The 20115-nt window shown below is 48.7% G+C and overlaps 2 protein-coding genes across 2 annotated transcripts; one reads left to right on the top strand and one right to left on the bottom strand.

Annotated features, from left to right (window-relative positions):
* Positions 1-16287: 16287 nt before the first annotated feature.
* Positions 16288-18006, bottom strand: LOC139467783 (uncharacterized). The gene has a single exon (XM_071249289.1). The coding sequence runs from the start codon at positions 18004-18006 to the stop codon at positions 16288-16290; it is 1719 nt and encodes a 572-aa protein (XP_071105390.1).
* Positions 18007-18647: 641 nt separating this feature from the next.
* On the top strand, positions 18648-19595 carry LOC139467782 (uncharacterized). Its single transcript, XM_071249288.1, has one exon. The coding sequence runs from the start codon at positions 18648-18650 to the stop codon at positions 19593-19595; it is 948 nt and encodes a 315-aa protein (XP_071105389.1).
* The last annotated feature ends 520 nt before the right edge of the window (positions 19596-20115 follow it).

The raw sequence follows: 20115 nt of genomic DNA, 5'->3' as shown, positions 1-20115 counted from the left end.
ACGTATACTTGCTATCTTCCCTTTATTTGTCACACATGTATCATTGCTCTCTTCCCTACACCCATGTCACACCTATATCACTGCTATCTTCCCGACACCCATGTCACACCTTTATCAGTGCCATCTTCCCGACTCCCATGTCACACATGCATCACTGCTATCTTCCCGACACCCATGTCACACCTTTATCACTGCTATCTTCCCGACACCCATGTCACACATGTATCACTGCTATCTTCCCTACACCCATGTCACACCTATATCACTCCTATCTTCCCTACACCCATGTCACACCTTTCTCACTGCTATCTTCCCTACACCCATGTCACACATGTATCACTGCTATCTTCCCTACACCCATGTCACACATGTATCACTGCTATCTTCCCGACACCAATGTCACACCTATATCACTGCCATCTTCCCTACACCCATGTCACACCTATATTACTGCTATCTTCCCTACATCCATGTCACACATGTATCACTGCTATCTTCCCTACACCCATGTCACACCTATATCACTGCTATCTTCCCTACACCCATGTCACACCTTTATCACTGCCATCTTCCCGACACCAATGTCACGCCTATATCACTGCCATCTTCCCTACACCCATGTCACGCCTATATCACTGCCATCTTCCCGACATCCATGTCACACCTATATCACTCCTATCTTCCCTACACCCATGTCACACCTATATCACTGCTGTCTTCCCTACACCCATGTCACACCTATATCACTCCTATCTTCCCTACACCCATGTCACACCTTTATCACTGCCATCTTCCCTACACCCATGTCACACCTATATCACTCCTATCTTCGCTACACCCATGTCACACCTATATCACTGCTGTCTTCCCTACACCCATGTCACACATGTATCACTGCCATCTTCCCGACACCCATGTCACACCTATATCACTGCCATTTTCCCGACACCCATGTCACACCTATATCACTCCTATCTTCCCTACACCCATGTCACACATGTATCACTGCCATCTTCCCTACACCCATGTCACACCTATATCACTGCCATTTTCCCGACACCCATGTCACACCTATATCACTCCTATCTTCCCTACACCCATGTCACGCCTATATCACTGCCATCTTCCCTACAACCATGTCACACCTATATCACTGCCATCTTCCCTACACCCATGTCACACCTATATCACTGCTATCTTTCCTACACCCATGTCACGCCTATATCACTGCCATCTTCCCTACACCCATGTCACACCTATATCACTGCTATCTTCCCTACACCCATGTCACACCTTTATCACTGCTATCTTCCCTACACCCATGTCACACCTATATCACTGCCATCTTCCCTACACCAATGTCACACCTATATCAGTGCTATAGGTAGACGAGGTGTATGTGATCTGTCATCTACAGGTAGATGGGATGTATGTGATCTGTCATATACAGGTAGACGGGGTGTATGTGATCTGTCATCTACAGGTAGGCGAAGTGTATGTGATCTGTCATCTACAGGTAGACAGGGTGTATGTGATCTGTCATCTACAGGTAGGCGAAGTGTATGTGATCTGTCATCTACAGGTAGACGGGGTGTATGTGATCTGTCATCTACAGGTAGACGGGGTGTATGTGATCTGTCATCTACAGGTAGACGGGATGTATGTGATCTGTCATCTACAGGTAGACAGAGTGTATGTGATCTGTCATCTACAGGTAGACGGAGTGTATGTGATCTGTCATCTACAGGTAGACGGGGTGTATGTGATCTGTCATCTACAGGTAGGCGAAGTGTATGTGATCTGTCATCTACAGGTAGACGGAGTGTATGTGATCTGTCATCTACAGGTAGACGGGGTGTATGTGATCTGTCATCTACAGGTAGACGGGGTGTATGTGATCTGCCATCTACAGGTAGACGGGATGTATGTGATCTGTCATCTACAGGTAGACAGGGTGTATGTGATCTGTCATCTACAGGTAGACGGAGTGTATGTGATCTGTCATCTACAGGTAGACGGGGTGTATGTGATCTGTCATCTACAGGTAGACAGAGTGTATGTGATCTGTCATCTACAGGTTTAAGGGATGTATGTGATCTGTCATCTACAGGTAGACGGGGTGTATGTGATCTGTCATTTACAGGTAGACTGGATGTATGTCATCTGTCATCTACAGGTAGACGGGTTGTATCTGATCTGTCATCTACAGGTTTAAGGGATGTATGTGATCTGTCATCTACAGGTAGACGGGGTGTATGTGATCTGTCATCTACAGGTAGACGGAGTGTATGTGATCTGTCATCTACAGGTAGACGGGGTGTATGTGATCTGTCATCTACAGGTAGACGGGGCGTATGTTATCTGTAATCTACAGGTAGACAGAGTGTATGTGATCTTTCATCTACAGGTAGACGGAGTGTATGTGATCTTTCATCTACAGGTAGACGGAGTGTATGTGATCTGTCATCTACAGGTAGACGGAGTGTATGTGATCTGTCATCTACAGGTAGACGGGATGTATGTGATCTACAGGTAGACGGGGTGAATGTGATCTGTCATCTACAGGTAGACGGAGTGAATGTGATCTGTCATCTACAGGTAGACGGAGTGAATGTGATCTGTCATCTACAGGTAGACGAAGTGTATGTGATCTACAGGTACACGAAGTGTATGTGATCTGCCATCTACAGGTATACGGGGTGTATGTGATCTGTCATCTACAGGTAGACGGAGTGAATGTGATCTGTCATCTACAGGTAGACGGAGTGAATGTGATCTGTCATCTACAGGTAGACGGAGTGAATGTGATCTGTCATCTACAGGTAGACGGAGTGAATGTGATCTGTCATCTACAGGTAGACGGAGTGAATGTGATCTGTCATCTACAGGTAGACGGAGTGTATGTGATCTACAGGTACACGAAGTGTATGTGATCTGCCATCTACAGGTATACGGGGTGTATGTGATCTGTCATCTACAGGTAGACGGGGTGTATGTCATCTGTCATCTATACGTGGACGGGGTGTACGCTTTTGGTATCTTCAAATAAGAACAAGACTTATCTGTTTGTAAACACGTTACGCTCTGACACAGGTACACGTGACAGGAGTTTATGAGGTGCGATTGTTTTCATAAGTCTAGAATGACAGGTACCCTGCCACGATACTTGTCCTCCAGCCGTCTCACATCATTCGCATACATTTCATAACAACAGAAATCTACATATTTGTGGAGTGTCATCTAGCCTCAAACAAGAGATTCTTCACCATTGTTAACGTGACTTATACCACGCTATAAAGGGGCCATGTCTATACCACATGCTGTACCTATTTAAGGAATGTAGATGTCTCCGTCAGTAGGACCCCCTGGGTGTCACCCTCGACCCAACTCAACCCCTGGCAACCCCCCAGCAACCCCCCGGCAGAGAGGCATGACAAATGAGGATATGTGTTTTACAACAACCCGCTACTCGACATTGGCTTATTTAAGTATGACAGTTTGGTTAATACGGCGATGACTTGTTGCTAAGTCAGTGTTCTTGTGGTTATCTTCGACCGCGTTTGAATTTGGAGAGGCTGTTGTTGTGGGCGTGCGGGTGTGGGGGTGTGCGGGATGTGGGGGCACGGTCAGGGGTAAGGGTGTGCGGGGTGAGGACACGGTCATGGATGAGGGTGTGCGGGGTGCGGAACGTGGGGTCACGGTTAGGGGTAAGGGTGTGCGGGGTGCGGTTGTGGGGGCACGGTCAGGGGTAAGTGTGTGCGGGGTGCGGTTGGGGGGGGGGGGGGGGGGGGGGGGGCACGGTCAGGGGTAAGGGTGCGGTTGTGGGGGCACGGTCAGGTGTAAGGGTGTGCGGCGTGCGGTTGTGGGGGCACGGTCAGGGGTGAGGGTGTACGGGGTGCGGGATGTGGGGGCACGGTCAGGGGTAAGGGTGCGGTTGTGGGGGCACGGTCAGGGATAAGGGTGTGCGGGGTGCGGTTGTGGGGGCATGGTAAGGGGTGAGTTTGGTTAATACGGCGATGACTTGTTGCTAAGTCAATGTTCTTGTGGTTATCTTCGACCGCGTTTGATTTGGAGAGGCTGTTGTTGTGGGCGTGCGGGTGTGGGGGTGTGCGGGATGTGGGGGCACGGTCAGGGGTAAGGGTGTGCGGGGTGCGGAATGTGGGGTCACGGTTAGGGGTAAGGGTGTGCGGGGTGCGGTTGTGGGGGCACGGTCAGGGGTAAGGGTGCGGTTGTGGGGGCACGGTCAGGGATAAGGGTGTGCGGGGTGCGGTTGTGGGGGCACGGTAAGGGGTGAGTTTGGTTAATACGGCGATGACTTGTTGCTAAGTCAGTGTTCTTGTGGTTATCTTCGACCGCGTTTGTATTTGGAGAGGCTGTTGTTGTGGGCGTGCGGGTGTGGGGGTGTGCGGTTGTGGGGGCACGGTCAGGGGTAAGGGGGTGCGGGGTGAGGACACGGTCATGGATGAGGGTGAGCAGGGTGCGGTTGTGGGGGCACAGTCAGGGGTGAGGGTGTGCGGGGTGCGGTTGTGGGGGTACGGTCAGGGGTGAGGGTGTGCGGGGTGCGGTTGTGGGGTCAGGGTGAGGGTGTGCGGGTTGCGGTTGTGGGGGCACGGTCAGGGGTAAGGGTGTGCGGGGTGCGGTTGTGGGGGCACGGTAAGGGGTGAGGGGATGCGGGGTGCGGGATGTGGGGGCACGGTCAGGGGTAAGGGTGTGCGGGTGCGGTTGTGGGGGCACGGTCAGGGGTAAGGGTGTGCGGGGTGAGGACACCGTCATGGATGAGGGTGAGCAGGGTGCGGTTGAGGGGGAACGGTCAGGGGTGAGGGTATGCGGGTTGCAGTTGTGGGGGCACGGTCAGGGGTGAGGGTATGGGGGTGAGGACACGTCATGGATGAGGGTGAGCGGGGTGCGGGGTGCGGTTGTGGGGGCACGGTCAGGGGTGAGGGTGTGCGGGTTGCGGTTGTGGGGGTACGGTCAGGGGCGAGGGTGTGCGGGGTGCGGTTGTGGGGTCAGGGGTGAGGGTGTGCGGGTTGCGGTTGTGGGGGCACGGTCAGGGGTAAGGGTGTGGGGGTGAGAACACAGTCATGGATGAGGGTGTGCGGGGTGCGGTTGTGGGGGCACGGTAAGGGGTGAGGGGGTGCAGGGTGCGGGATGTGGGGGCACGGTCAGGGGTAAGGGTGTGCGGGGTGAGGACACGGTCATGGATGAAGGTGAGCGGGGTGCGGTTGTGGGGGCACGTTCAGGGATGAGGGTGTGCGGGGTGCGGTTGTGGGGGCACGGTCAGGGGTGAGGGTATGGGGGTGAGGACACGGTCATGGATGAGGGTGAGCGGGGTGCGGGGTGCGGTTGTGGGGGCACGGTCAGAGGTGAGGGTGTGCGGGTTGTTGGTTGTGGGGGCACGGTCAGGGGCAAGGGTGTGCGGGGTGCGGTTATGGGGTCAGGGGTACGGGTGTGCGGGTTGCGGTTGTGGGGGCACGGTCAGGGGTGAGGGTATGGGGGTGAGGACACGGTCAGGGGTGAGGGTGTGTGAGTGCAGGGGTGGGGGCACAGTGAGCTTGAGGGTGTGAAGGCTTCCTGTATCATACCAAATGATGGAGTGAAAGTGACAGATAGGGCATGTAAGCATATTGCCTGTGGTCTTACGTTTCCAATCTTTCACATTGATATGAACACGAACAGCAACAAGATTTGTGTGAATTTGTGTAAATGTGATGCCTATTGGACAAGCGTGTAGCCGCATGGGGGAACTGCAGAAGATCACGTAGTTCGTAGTTCGCCACTAGAGGGCGTCGGTGTTGGGTGTTTGTCAGACGTAGATGAAAGAGAGGGCGCTCCTTTGTTGCCGGTACTTAGCATCATTAGTGAGATGAGAAGTACGAGGTGTACCAACCAGTTGTCCAGTCGGACCCCACACCACCACCCGCCGGTAGAGGGCGCTGTGTACAAATGGTGGTGTAGACTTAGTGTGGGAGGGAATGCAACATAAACGATTGCACAGGTATGTTACCACTGCCAACAACAGGCCGGGACTGAAACAATATGTATGGAAAATCAAGTTCATATGTCAAATAATTAGCTGAGCACGTTTGTTATCAGAGCGCGCCGGTGTCGCTTCCATATCGAGCTACGCGCTCGCAACTACGCCATGGTAGAAGGCGGTCACCTTGGGTTAGAAAGGTCAGGTTCTTTTTCCGGTTTATGTCGTGGTGCATCATGGGGAAAGCACATTCGATGGAACCAGGCGTAGCTGTGTGTGTGTAACTGTATATGTAGACGAACGGAACCCAAACATTCGTGATAATGGACGATAGTTCATGTGTCGCATGTCTCGCTTCATCGCTAACATACCGTCAAACCTAGACTAACATACCATCAGAAATAAACTAACATACCATCAGACACAAGTAATTAAAAAAAATAAAAAATATAAATCTACAAAATATAAAGTAAAATTAAAATGGAGCCCGGAACAATCCTTAATTTAAGGTCCAAGAGCCGAGGCAATCTGAACCTGCCAAATTATTCTAGACTTGAGTAGCAGGAAAACAATTGCTTACACATAAAAAAATACAATTTGTTTTAAACAATAAGTAAACATCAATTTACCGTCTATGAAGTAGATTATTAACTCTACACGGTCGAACATGATATTTATTGTCTAACTTAAAAAATCGGAATATTTACGCACTTTAGGATTTTAGTGGTAAATGGTTTATAAGTTGTGAGAGTGATGTCCCTTTGGTGCCAAGGGGCAGTTGTTAATGTTACACACAACCAAATGTTTTCCCATAGACTTTTATTGTCAAGTTATATTTTTTAAATAAAATAACAAGGCATTCAACAGCCATTACATGTACATATATGCTGGCTAGGTTAGCCAGATCCTTTTCCGAGTACAGGAAGCTGAACACACACCAACTCCAGTTCCGCACCAAATGTCACCTACTTGAAAATATCTGTGCTCAAGTTATCTTGTTAAAAATATTGAAAAACATTTTCAGTTTTAATTACTGGATGAATGTTAATTTAAAAACATAGAAATGTTACTCAATATCATCCAATCACAGCCTCCAGATATCTCTCGACCTGCTTTCCACGAAAACGGCTCAGTCACAACTGGTTCTGATTTAGTGTGGTAGAACCTTAATATTGGCTGTCAACGAAGATTGAAAGGCTATATTAGATCATCATTACATTCCTATGTTGATTTATGACAAACTAATAGCGGATTAGTAGTCTACTAGTACCTTTTGTATAACGATAGTTAGTATTAGTTGCTATAGTTTTTCACCCAGACAAGTGCTCGCACTTAAAATTAACCTAGTTGCGCCACTGAGACCGGCAGACAGGCGGCCTGTATGTGACTGTAAATAACGGATCCTGGACCAGATAAACTAATGACTGATGACATGAGCAACGATCCACGCAACCGGACACGATACCAACAAAGTCAAGTTATATTTTTTAAATAAAATAACAAGGCATTCAATAGCCATTACATGTACATATATGCTGGCTAGGTTAGCCAGCCCCTTTTCCGAGTAAATAACGGAAGCTGGGCCAGATAAACTAATGACTGATGGCATGAGCAACGATCCACGCAACCGGACACGATGACACGATACCAACAAAGTCAAGTTATATTTTTTAAATAAAATAACAAGGCATTCAACAGCCATTACATGTACATATATGCTGGCTAGGTTAGCCAGCCCCTTTTCCGAGTAAATAACGGAACCTGGACCAGATAAACTAATGACTGATGGCATGAGCAACGATCCACGCAACCGGACACGATGACACGATACCAACAAAGTCAAGTTATATTTTTTAAATAAAATAACAAGGCATTCAACAGCCATTACATGTACATATATGCTGGCTAGGTTAGCCAGCCCCTTTTCCGAGTAAATAACGGAACCTGGACCAGATAGACTAATGACTGATGACATGAGCAACGATCCACGCAACCGGACTCGATGACACGATACCAACAAAGTCAAGTTATATTTTTTAAATAAAATAACAAGGCATTCAACAGCCATTACATGTACATATATGCTGGCAACATACCAACAAAGTCACTGAGATGACAGCCCGACTTCACTAGACAGCGCTTAATAAAAGCATGAGCTACCGGGTCCCGATTCACAAAGGGGTCATAGCGCTACGAATGTCGTAACCGCTATGTATTACACAGACTTACGACAGACATAGCGCTACGACCGCGTTATGACACGGGACACTGGGAATGGCCACAGTGAGATCTTAGCACTGAAATGATCGTAACTCTCAAACTTCAACACAAACTCACGAGTGACTTAGCGCTAAGGTGACCGCAACTACCATACTTTAACCCGGACTGTCGTAGCGTAATCGTAACTCCCATACGTTAACATAGACTTGCGACTGTCGTAGCAGTACTTTTACATAAAATATAAAGAAAAAAAGGAGGGTGGGGGTGGGGTGTGAGAGAGGAAGGGTGTGTGTGTGTGTGTGGGGGGGGGGGGGGGGGGGGGGGGGGGTGAGGAGGTCGTGTAACCTAGTGGTTAAAGCGTTCGCTCGTCACACCGAAGATCCGAGTTCGATTCCCGACATGGGTACAATGCGTGAGGGCAATTTCTGGTGTCCCCCGCCGTGATATTGCTGGAATATTGCTTAAAACGGCGTAAAACAACACTGACTAACACTCACGCCAAAACCAAAAACCAAACAAAACCAAAGACTTAGAACTAAGATGTATCTACACAACTATAAGTACAACCCGCCCTAACCTGGTAACGAGTAAATCATCCCCGACAGGTTCCCTGTAGTCCATCCCACACGTGTAGTGTTTGTTATAAACATTCATTTGTCACTTCCCGTGTGTTCACTGAAAACACTCTGCCATCTGCAGAGACCGTCGGGTGCTGGAGGTCAAACAGGTGAAGAGAGTAAAGCTTACCTGGAAATGTTTATTTTGGGGAGATTAAAAGGGCGAATATTGGCTTATGACGATTTGTTGATTGTACACACATTCTAGCACGCGATTCCTCACGCGAAGACGATAGCTTAGATCACTCAACGACGCACCCCGACAACCATCAACCTCCCACAACCCCACTTAACAACCACATGGCTATCAAAGCCTCCCGACTCCGAGCACCTCTCGACTCTGAAAACCTCCAAATTCCAACATCCTGACATCCCGACCTCCAGACTCCGTCAACTTCAAGATGCCGACAACCTCAAGATTTAGACAAATTCCCCTCCGTATGTCGTTTGCCGTAAAGCACCCAGTGTGAGAAGACCAAGATGCCCCCTCCACCACCTCGCCTTCCTCCATACGTCCTGTGTACGCTAGCGGCCGGGTAGAAATCCCGTAATCATTTGATAAGGGTCGCAGTACAGCCACCAAGCTTTAAAGATTACGCTGCAATACTCCTTACAGACAATAGGAGACAATATGGCGCTCCCCGGAAATAAAAAGAGGTAAAATGAGAAACTACTTCATCAAGAAGCTTTGGGGTCAATCCTGTTCATGAACTGGGGGTGGGGCGATCCAAGAAACCGCGTAAGTCTACCCGTAAGAGAAAAGAACGCCGTCGGATCGGTGAAAGAAAATTGGCGTAAACCACTGGTAACAGAAGGGAGCACAATCCATGGTTAACATAGACATGACAATCTGGGAACAAGGGGGCACAATCCATGGTTGACACGAACACGATAGACTGAGAACAGAAGGGGGCACAATCCATGGTAAACATGGGCATGACAATCTGGGAACAGAAAGGGGCACGATCCATGGTTGACGGGGACATGTCAATCTGGGAACAGAAGGGAGAACAATCCATGGTTGACAGGGACACGATAGACTGAGAACAGAAGGGGGCACAGTTTATGGTTGTCTCGAACCCGACGCTTTGGGAACAGAAGGGCTCATCATCCATGGGTGTATCGAACACGACTGTCTGGGAACAGAAGGGCACTCAGTCCATGGTTGTCTCGAACACGACAATCTTGGAACAGAAGGGGGCGCAATCCATGGTTGACAGGGACATGACAATCTAATAAGGGGGCACGCAATCCATGGTTGTCACGAACGCTACAATCTTGGAACAGAAGGGCGCACAATCCATGGTTGTCTCGAACACGACAGATCGGGAACAGAAGGGCACACAATCCATGCTTGCCTCGAATAGGACAGTATGGAAACAGAAGGGCACTCAATCCATGGTTGTCTCGAACACGACAGTCTGAAAACAGAAGGGCACACAATCCATGGTTGTCTCGAACAGGACAGTCTGAGAACAGAGGGGCACACAATCCATGGGTGTATCGAACACGACTGTCTGGGAACAGAAGGGCACTCAGTCCATGGTTGTCTCGAACACGACTGTCTGGGAACAGAAGGGCACTCAGTCGATGGTTGTCTCGAACACGACAATCTTGGAACAGAAGGGGGCGCAATCCATGGTTGACAGGGACATGACAATCTAATAAGGGGGCACGCAATCCATGGTTGTCACGAACGCTACAATCTTGGAACAGAAGGGCGCACAATCCATGGTTGTCTCGAACACGACGGTCTGGGTACAGAAGGGGAACAGTCCGTGGGCGTCTAGAACACGACAGATCGGGAACAGAAGGGCACACAATCCATGCTTGCCTCGAACAGGACAGTATGGGAACAGAAGGGCACTCAATCCATGGTTGTCTCGAGCACGACAGTCTGAGAACAGAAGGGCACACAATCCATGGTTGTCTCGAACAGCACAGTCTGAGAACAGAAGGGCACACAATCCATGGTTGTCTCGAACACGACGGTCTGGGAACAGAAGGGCACTCAGTCCATGGTTGTCTCGAACACGACAGTCTTAGAGCAGAAGGGCACACAATCCATGGTTGTCTCGAACAGGACAGTCTTGGAACAGAAGGGCACATAATCCATGGTTCTCTCGAACACGGCGGTCTGGGAACAGAAGGGCACTCAATCCATGGTTGTCTCGAACACGACAGTCTGAGAACAGAGGGGGACACAATCCGTAGTTTTCTCGAACAAGACAGTCTTGGAACAGATGGGCACACAACCCATGGTTGTCTCGAACACGACGGTCTGGAAACAGAAAGGGGCACAGTCCGTGGGCGTCTACAACACGACAGTCTGGGAACAGAAGGGCACTCAATCCATGGTTGTCTCGAACACGACAGTCTGAGAACAGTCACACCATTGGGGCCCACTGGCTGACATTATTGTAGCTAGTGACAGTCGCACTTCACCTACCGCAAGGAGGAAGTACACTAGTCCTAGCTTTATCATGGCATTTGAACCCTGTCTTAACATGTGAGCATGGCTGTTTGATTGGCATTCTAGAAGTTGGTGAATTAGTAAGAAAACGTACAACTTCATGGATAACAACGTCTGGTTTATTGCATATAGCGACGCTTCGATGCGTGAGAATCAAAACGTGTGTAAAAAACTACATGGAAACGTCGCTATATGCAATAAACCAGAAGTTGTACGTTTCCGTATGTGAGCATGACAGCAACAAGAGCAGTACAACTTCAGAACGTGTATAAGACGCAATTATCCAGAGGAAGAATATTTATGAAATGAATATAATATGATCTAACAAATCAAATATTCGAACAGGGTTCCAACTTCTGAATGGAATGAGACAAGCAAGATACTTTATATATAAAAATAACATGTTCCCGAAAAAAATCAATTGTTCTCATGTTGTTTTGGATGTAAAAATAAACAAAACAATCCTATGGACGGTTCTATGACATTTTGCAATGAACATTTTCAATACTTTCCAAGTCTTAGGACACCCTCTTTCCAGCTTACCGCTCCACCCCTACCCTTACCACCAGCTCCTACACCCCCACCCTACCCAAACCCACCACCAGCACCCCCAGAACCCCATTCCGCCTGGCGTCACGCAGAGGGGGGATCTGTGTGTTTGCTGAACGTGATACCGCGGGGCCTGGCGTGGAGGGTCGGTACTGGCAGGTAAGTTGGTCGTCTGTGGAGCTTTGCGTTCTGCCATGTTCCCTTGTCTCTGTGGCGTCAGGTAAGCCTGCTGTCAGTCATTAATTAGTCTTCACTGTTTACAGCCCGGCACGCAACACCTCGAGGTGTCGCCATGTTGACCTGGTAATCCCAATACAACCCTGTCGCCCATCAGTGTTCAAGGCTCGCTAATCTACAACATCCCAGCCATTGCGCCGGCTTCCTCTATTGTGAAGCGGAGTACTGCATTCAACGACAGGAGCGAGATGTTGTTTTACGCCGCAGTGTTATTTGGACCAAACAGACCAGTGGCTGATGGCATGATCATTATCTCTGAGTGAACAATGACACAATGAGCTGGTTTACCCTCTCTAACAAGCCGACCCACATTCTGTTAGCCATGAACTCTATACAAGGATGAGGTTCGAATATGCTATTCTCCCCACCTTTTTGAAAACCCTGAGTTTACTTCCTTTTGAAAAAGCCTCTCCTTCGACTTCGAGAGTTGGTCTCTCGTCTCTTCCAACTTGACCATCTAGTTGATCTCTCGTCTGTTCCGACGTGAGCGTCTAGTTGATCTCTCGTCTGTTCTGACGTGAGCGTCTAGTTGATCTCTCGTCTGTTCCGACGTGAGCGTCTAGTTGATCTCTCGTCTCTTCGACTTGAGCATCTAGTTGATCTCTCGTCTCTTCCGACTTGAGCATCTAGTTGATCTCTCGTCTGTTCCGACGTGAGCGTCTAGTTGATCTCTCGTCTCTTCGACTTGAGCATCTAGTTGATCTCTCGTCTGTTCCGACGTGAGCGTCTAATTGATCTCTCGTCTCTTCGACTTGAGCGCCAAGTTGGTCTTTCGTCTGTTCCGACTTGAGCATCTAGTTGATCTCTCGTTTCTTCCGACTTGAGCATCTAGTTGATCTCTAGTCTCTTCCGACTTGAGCATCTAGTTGATCTCTCGTCTGTTCCGACTTCAGCGTCGAATTGGTCTCTCGTCTCTTCCGACTTAAGTGTCGAGTTGATCTCTCGTTTCTTCCGACTTGAGCATCTATTTGATCTCTCGTCCTTTCTGACTTGAGCATCTAGTTGATCTCTCGTCTCCTCCGACTTGAGCGTCTAGCTGGTCTCTAGTCTCTTCTGACTTGAGCGTTTAGTTGGTCTCTCGTCTCTTCCGACTTAAGTGTCGAGCTGATCTCGCGTTTCTTCCCTCTTGAACGTCTAGTTTATCTCTCGTTTCTTCCCACTTAGGCGGGGGCGGTCGGGTAGCCTAGTGGTTAAAGCGTTCGCTCGTCACGCCGAAGACCCGGGTTCGAATCCCGACATGGGTACAATGTGTGAAGCCCATTTCTGGTGTCCCCCGCCGTGATATTGCTGGAATATTGCTAAAGGCGGCGTAAAACCAAACTCACTCACTCACTCAGTCCCACTTGAGCGTCTAGTTGATATATCGTCTCCCCGACTTGAGCGCCTAGTTGATCTCTCGTTTCTTCCCTCTTGAGCGTTTAGTTTATCGCTCGTTTCTTCCGACTTGAGCGTCTAGTTGATCTCCCGTTTCTTCCCACTTGAGCGTCTAGTTGATCTCCCGTTTCTTCTCTCTTGAGCGTCTAGTTGGTTTCTCGTTTCTTCCCTCTTGAGCGTCTTCTTTATCGCTCGTTTCTTCCAACTTGAGCGTCTAGTTTATCGCTCGTTTCTTCCCTCTTGAGCGTCTAGTTGGTCTCTCGTTTCTTCTCTCTTGAGCGTCGAGTTGATATATCGTCTTTTCCGACTTGAGCGCCGAGTTTATCTCTCGTTTCTTCCCACTTGAGCGTCGAGTTTATCTCTCGTTTCTTCCGACTTGAGCTTCGAGTTGATATATCGTCTCCCAGACTTGAGCGCCTAGTTGATCTCTCGTTTCTTCCCTCTTGAGCGTCTAGTTTATCGCTCGTTTCTCCCGACTTAAGTGTCGAGTTTATCTCTCGTCTCTTCCCACTTGAGCGTCTAATATATCCCCAATCTTCAAGAATTCAACGTCTAATATATCCCCAATCTTCAAGAATTCAACGTCTAGTATATCCCAATCTTCATGAATTGAGTGGCTAATATCCCATCCCATATCTCCCGTCTCCTTGACTTCAGTGTCTAGTATATTCCCATCTCCACAAACACTGGGCGTATCTAGCGACTGCGCACTCCTCTCAGTCGTTACAGTAGACGCCGATGAACCCGGCGGAACCTGGCTGGACGCTGGTGACAGTGATCCCGGGATTAGAGCCGAGTCTGGGTGGCACCTCACAGGGTTGTGGTCTCGCTTTGCCGCTAGGATCACCGCCTGGGAGGGGGAGGGGCACCTGCTGCTTTTAATCAAGATTTTCTCGGGTTGCAGTGGTAATCAGACACCCGTAATGTTGACTGGCTTTGTTACAGCGACTTGTAGTCGAGATTCCGCAGTCGTCTGGGCATAGCGTTGCTGTCGTTGTACTCACGACAACCACTCCTTCACGACAGCAACAGCGCGAACAACGCTGCAAAATGTCCACGTCTTCCCAACAGACGTTACTATCCCAGTCGCCAAGAGTAAAGATACTCCGGTTATGTTATCAAAGGACAAAATATAGTTTTGAGGACATAGTATTACCACACAGACTAACACATATTGTCTTTGAATACTTTGTTACACAATAAATGTCACTGTTTGAAACAAACAATAATTTTATTTTTTTAAAAGCTGACTTGCAAGCTGTACGCCTTTTCAAAATGAATTTAAATGCGGATACTTGGCTCTCAGGGGACCCAGGGTCAGCTTAGTGTGTCGGGCGACAGTCGATTCATGCTATACATGAATGTCCCTTGACTATTATTGATGAGAAAAAGATGAAGGGGAAATGGTATGGCATGACATTAGACGAGTACTTGAATAAACCAATTAAGAAATCTGCCTTCAGCTTTCCCGGCAGCCATATAAGGTGCAGTGATTTCCTCGACTGACAGACAGGGATTGTTTCCGTCACCGTGTTTACATCCATATCGTCACGTCTCATTGCACGCTTTGATCCTTCCGCTCAGCTGACCGTATTAACACGGGTAATGTCGTCGGCGTTGTGTGGCGGGTTGGGGAGGAGGACGCCCCCTCGGCGCCAGGTCGTGTCATCAGCTCACCCCACCAAGCTTTTACAGTAGTGTCACTTCAATCAGGAACAACCAAATTGAATATTTTACTGACGTGTTACATTAACAAACAAACATACAAAAATATGTTGTTCATTCCGTGAAACGGAGTTGGCATATTAACTGAATGGCAGCGTGGCTTAACTGTCCTCTCATTTCTTTGGAAATAGGCTTAACTTACGCTGTTGTTCGATGCAGTACAGTTGGGCCCGTGTTGAGTCTGGCAAAGACAAACCGGCAAACGAATGTCAGTTAGATCCTTGTTTTGCTGAGTAAGAATATTGTGTGTGATTGTCCAAGCTTTCTTCATTATCAACAGCTATTGTGTCTGTTCAGTTCGAGCAAGGACCCGTGAAGATTCCGGGGTAGAATAGGTCTTCAGCAACCCATGCTTGCCGTAACAGGCGACTGTGCTTGTCGTACGAGGCGACTAACGGGATCAGGTGGTCAAGCTCCCGCACTTGGTTGATGCATGTTATCGTATCCCAATTGCGTGGATCGGTGGTCATGATATCAATCACTGGATTGTCTGGTCAGGAGTCAATTATTTACAGACCGCCGTCATATGGCTGGAATATTTATGAGTGCTGCGTTAAACAACAAACAAACAAACAGTACAAGCAACTACCTCATACGATATCCAGATGAAGGGCTCCACGCCCTTTTCAAGCATACTAATAATGTTGATAACCGATCAAGCTAAATCATTTGGAGACATGTTTTCTACAACAAAACTATAAATAAATGACCGTTTTGGCTAACAGATACATATTGATTACCTAATTATGTGTTTGTTATTTAGTATGTCATGTTCACCGCCCCTTTTCAAAAACACTATTCACCCCCATTTTCTAAGATCCTATATCCACTCTTGTACCAGTAGTTCAATGTTTTACTCTCCACACCACCAGTGATGTCTAGCCTTGCTCCAAGGCTGTACTGAATAATACGTCCATGGATGTATAGCAATTCTATCCATATAATAGGCAAGTCTAGATAAGCGGTAGGACGCCAGTCTTTTATAGACAACTTATCATTATTATTTATATCATCCAGAAATTATGAGTTTAATATTTAATATTAAACGTGTTATACACTTGTGTAAGTCTAAGTGTCGTTGTATACTCTCAGTTGCTAGATCTGTCATTTACCATTCTCTACAAAGTGACGACAGCAGGGTGACCAGATTTGTCTGTATTGTAGTTACCACTGAACAAGACGGGTGGAGGACAACATGGGCTTGAAGTGAACTTGGGATGGACTTGAAGTGAACTTGGGATGGTCTTGAAGTGAACTTGGGATGGTCTTGAAGTGAACTTGGGATGGACTTGAAGTGAACTTGGGATGGACTTGAAGTGAACTTGGGATGGACTTGAAGTGAACTTGGGATGGTCTTGAAGTGAACTTGGGATGGTCTTGAAGTGAACTTGGGATGGACTTGAAGTGAACTTGGGATGGACTTGAAGTGAACTTGGGATGGACTTGAAGTGAACTTGGGATGGACTTGAAGTGAACTTGGTATGGACTTGAAGTGGATTTGGGATGGACTTGAAGTGAACTTGGGATGGACTTGAAGTGAACTTGGGATGGACTTGGAGTGAACTTGGGATGGACTTGAAGTGAACTTGGGATGGACTTGGAATGAACTTGGTATGGACTTGGAGTGAACTTGGGATAGACTTGAAGTGAACTTGGTATGGACTTGGAGTGAACTTGGGATGGACTTGAAGTGAACTTGGGATGGACTTGGAGTGAACTTGGGATAGACTTGAAGTGAACTTGGGATGGACTTGGGTGAACTTGGGATGGTCTTGAAGTGAACTTGGGATGGACTTGAAGTGAACTTGGGATGGACTTGAAGTGAACTTGGGATGGACTTGAAGTGAACTTGGGATGGACTTGAAGTAAACTTGGGATGGTCTTGAAGTGAACTTGGGATGGTCTTGAAGTGAACTTGAGATGGACTTGAAGTGAACTTGAGATGGACTTGAAGTGAACTTGGGATGGACTTGAAGTGAACTTGGGATGGACTTGAAGTGAACTTGGGATGGACTTGAAGTGAACTTGGGATGGACTTGAAGTGAACTTGGGATGGACTTGAAGTGAACTTGGGATGGACTTGGAGTGAACTTGGGATGGACTTGAAGTGAACTTGGGATGGACTTGAAGTGAACTTGGGATGGACTTGAAGTGAACTTGGGATGGACTTGGAGTGAACTTGGGATGGACTTGAAGTGAACTTGGGATGGACTTGGAGTGAACTTGGTATGGACTTGGAGTGAACTTGGGATAGACTTGAAGTGAACTTGGTATGGACTTGGAGTGAACTTGGGATGGACTTGAAGTGAACTTGGGATGGACTTGGAGTGAACTTGGGATGGACTTGAAGTGAACTTGGGATGGACTTGGAGTGAACTTGGGATGGACTTGAAGTGAACTTGGGATGGACTTGAAGTGAACTTGGGATGGACTTGAAGTGAACTTGGTATGGACTTGAAGTGAACTTGGGATGGACTTGGAGTGAACTTGGGATGGACTTGAAGTGAACTTGGGATGGACTTGAAGTGAACTTGGTATGGACTTGAAGTGAACTTGGGATGGACTTGGAGTGAACTTGGGATGGACTTGAAGTGAACTTGGTATGGACTTGGAGTGAACTTGGGATGGACTTGAAGTGAACTTGGGATGGACTTGGAGTGAACTTGGGATGGACTTGAAGTGAACTTGGGATGGACTTGGAGTGAACTTGGGATGGACTTGAAGTGAACTTGGGATGGACTTGAAGTGAACTTGGGATGGCTTTGAAGTGGACTTTCTGTCCCTGTTCGCTGACTCGTGGATATAATTCTGTATTTACGAAACCTTTCACCACACATACTCTATACCATATCCACATGAAGAACTATTCTGTGTTGTGTGGTTAATAAAGGGTTTAACGATTAGGGGAAGGGTTCGAGCCTTTAATCTCAAGTCGAAACATGCTCTCGTAAAATCCTTGTCCCGTTTTTACCACCTGGGTTCATAAGATATATTTTAGTCTGGTTTATCATTTGCCAATCATTCAACATATTTCGTCATCCCTGTCAGTGTCCCTTAAACCTCCCCATGGCGTGTAGGAGCTGCACGTATAACACGGACCAGCAGGGATGACACACAAACATAACACATCGTGATGGTGAAAAGGATACGTTATTTTATTGACGAGGGTGTACAACTGCACACCACCAAATCCTCTTCCATGTACCCTGTCACATCACCACCCGTCACCCCACCACAGCGTCATCCTTCGCCTCACCACATGCCACCCCTCACCTCACCACATGCCACCCTCACCTCACCACATGTCACACCTCACCTCACCACATGCCACCCCTCACCTCACCACATGTCACCCCTCACCTCACCACATGCCACCCCTCACCTCACCACATGCCACCCCTCACCTCACCACATGCCACCCCTCACCTCACCACATGCCACCCCTCACCTCACCACATGCCACCCCTCACCTCACCACATGCCACCCCTCACCTCACCACCTGCCAACCCCTCACCTCACCACCTGCCAACCCCTCACCCCACCACATGCCACCCCTCACCTCACCACATGCCACCCCTCACCTCACCACAAGACAGCCCTCACCTCACCACATGCCACCCCTCACCACATGCCACCCCTCAACTCACCACATGCCACCCCTCACCTCACCACGTGCCACCCCTCAACTCACCACATGCCACCCCTCACCTCACCACATGCCATACCTCACCTCACCACATCGCAACCCCTCACCTTACCACATCGCCACCCCTCACCTCACCACAAGCCACCCCTCACCTCACCACATCGTCTCCCCTCGCCTCACCACATCGCAACACCTCACCTCACCACATGCCACCCCTCACCTCACCACATGCCACCTTACCTCTTCACATCGCCACACCTCACCTCACCTCATCGCCACCCCTCACCTCACCACATGCCACCCCTCACCTCACCACATGCCACCCCTCACCTCACCACATACCACCCCTCACCTCACCACATGCCATCCCTCACCTCACCACATACCACCCCTCCTCACCACATGCCACCCCTCACCTCACCACATACCACCCCTCACCTCACCACATGCCACCCCTCACCTCACCACGTGCCACCCCTCACCTCACCACATTGCCACCCCTCACCTCACCACGTGCCAACCATCACCTCACCACATGCCACCCCTCACCTCACCACATGCCACCCCTCACCTCACCACGTGCCACTCCTCACCTCACCACATGCCACCCCTCACCTCACCACATGCCATCCCTCACCTCACCACATGCCATCCCTCACCTCACCACATGCCATCCCTCACCTCGCCACATCGCAACCCCTCACCTCACCACATGCCACCCCTCACCTCACCACATCGTCTTACATCTACCCTGTAACATCGCCACCTTCTCCCAATGAGAATATATTCAGGAATACCACAGCTCCTATCGTCTCTACCAAGTTAGTTAGCAAACCGCGTAACTCAAATACAATGTCCACTATCACCCTAGCCGTTACTAAGTCACTCGTGAGATCATATTAGGTACCCGGATATCACGAATCGGTTCGAACTCCAATCTGTTCAAAGTGGGTTTTTTTCCTGAATACACAACGGAGTATGTCTGACTGGAAGTCTGCCGCGATCCCGCAGTGGGGCAGCCACATTACAGCAGCACACTTTGATCACTCCACAACTGACGGATCAAATGACAGGGGGCATCTTTGTTGTTTAAGGAACAGTGACTATAACCTGTTCAGAAGAGGGACGAGCAGGGGAGTTTTATGATGATCTTAACGGGCACCTGTCTCCGGTCATGTTCCCCGGATAGAGACTGTGTCTATTACCAGCTTGTAATGCTAACGACGATAGTTGATGATAGTGATGAGGCTGTCACTCATTTGTCCCATTTGACTCCTGACAAACTCGTGCCCCGAGCTA

This window comes from Haliotis cracherodii, unplaced genomic scaffold (assembly GCF_022045235.1).
Source record: "Haliotis cracherodii isolate W230 unplaced genomic scaffold, xgHalCrac1.p SCAF_2, whole genome shotgun sequence".
NCBI lineage: Eukaryota > Metazoa > Mollusca > Gastropoda > Lepetellida > Haliotidae > Haliotis > Haliotis cracherodii.
The sequence above is the reverse complement of the archived record's forward strand: the minus strand, read 5'-3'. Positions and strand labels throughout refer to the sequence as shown.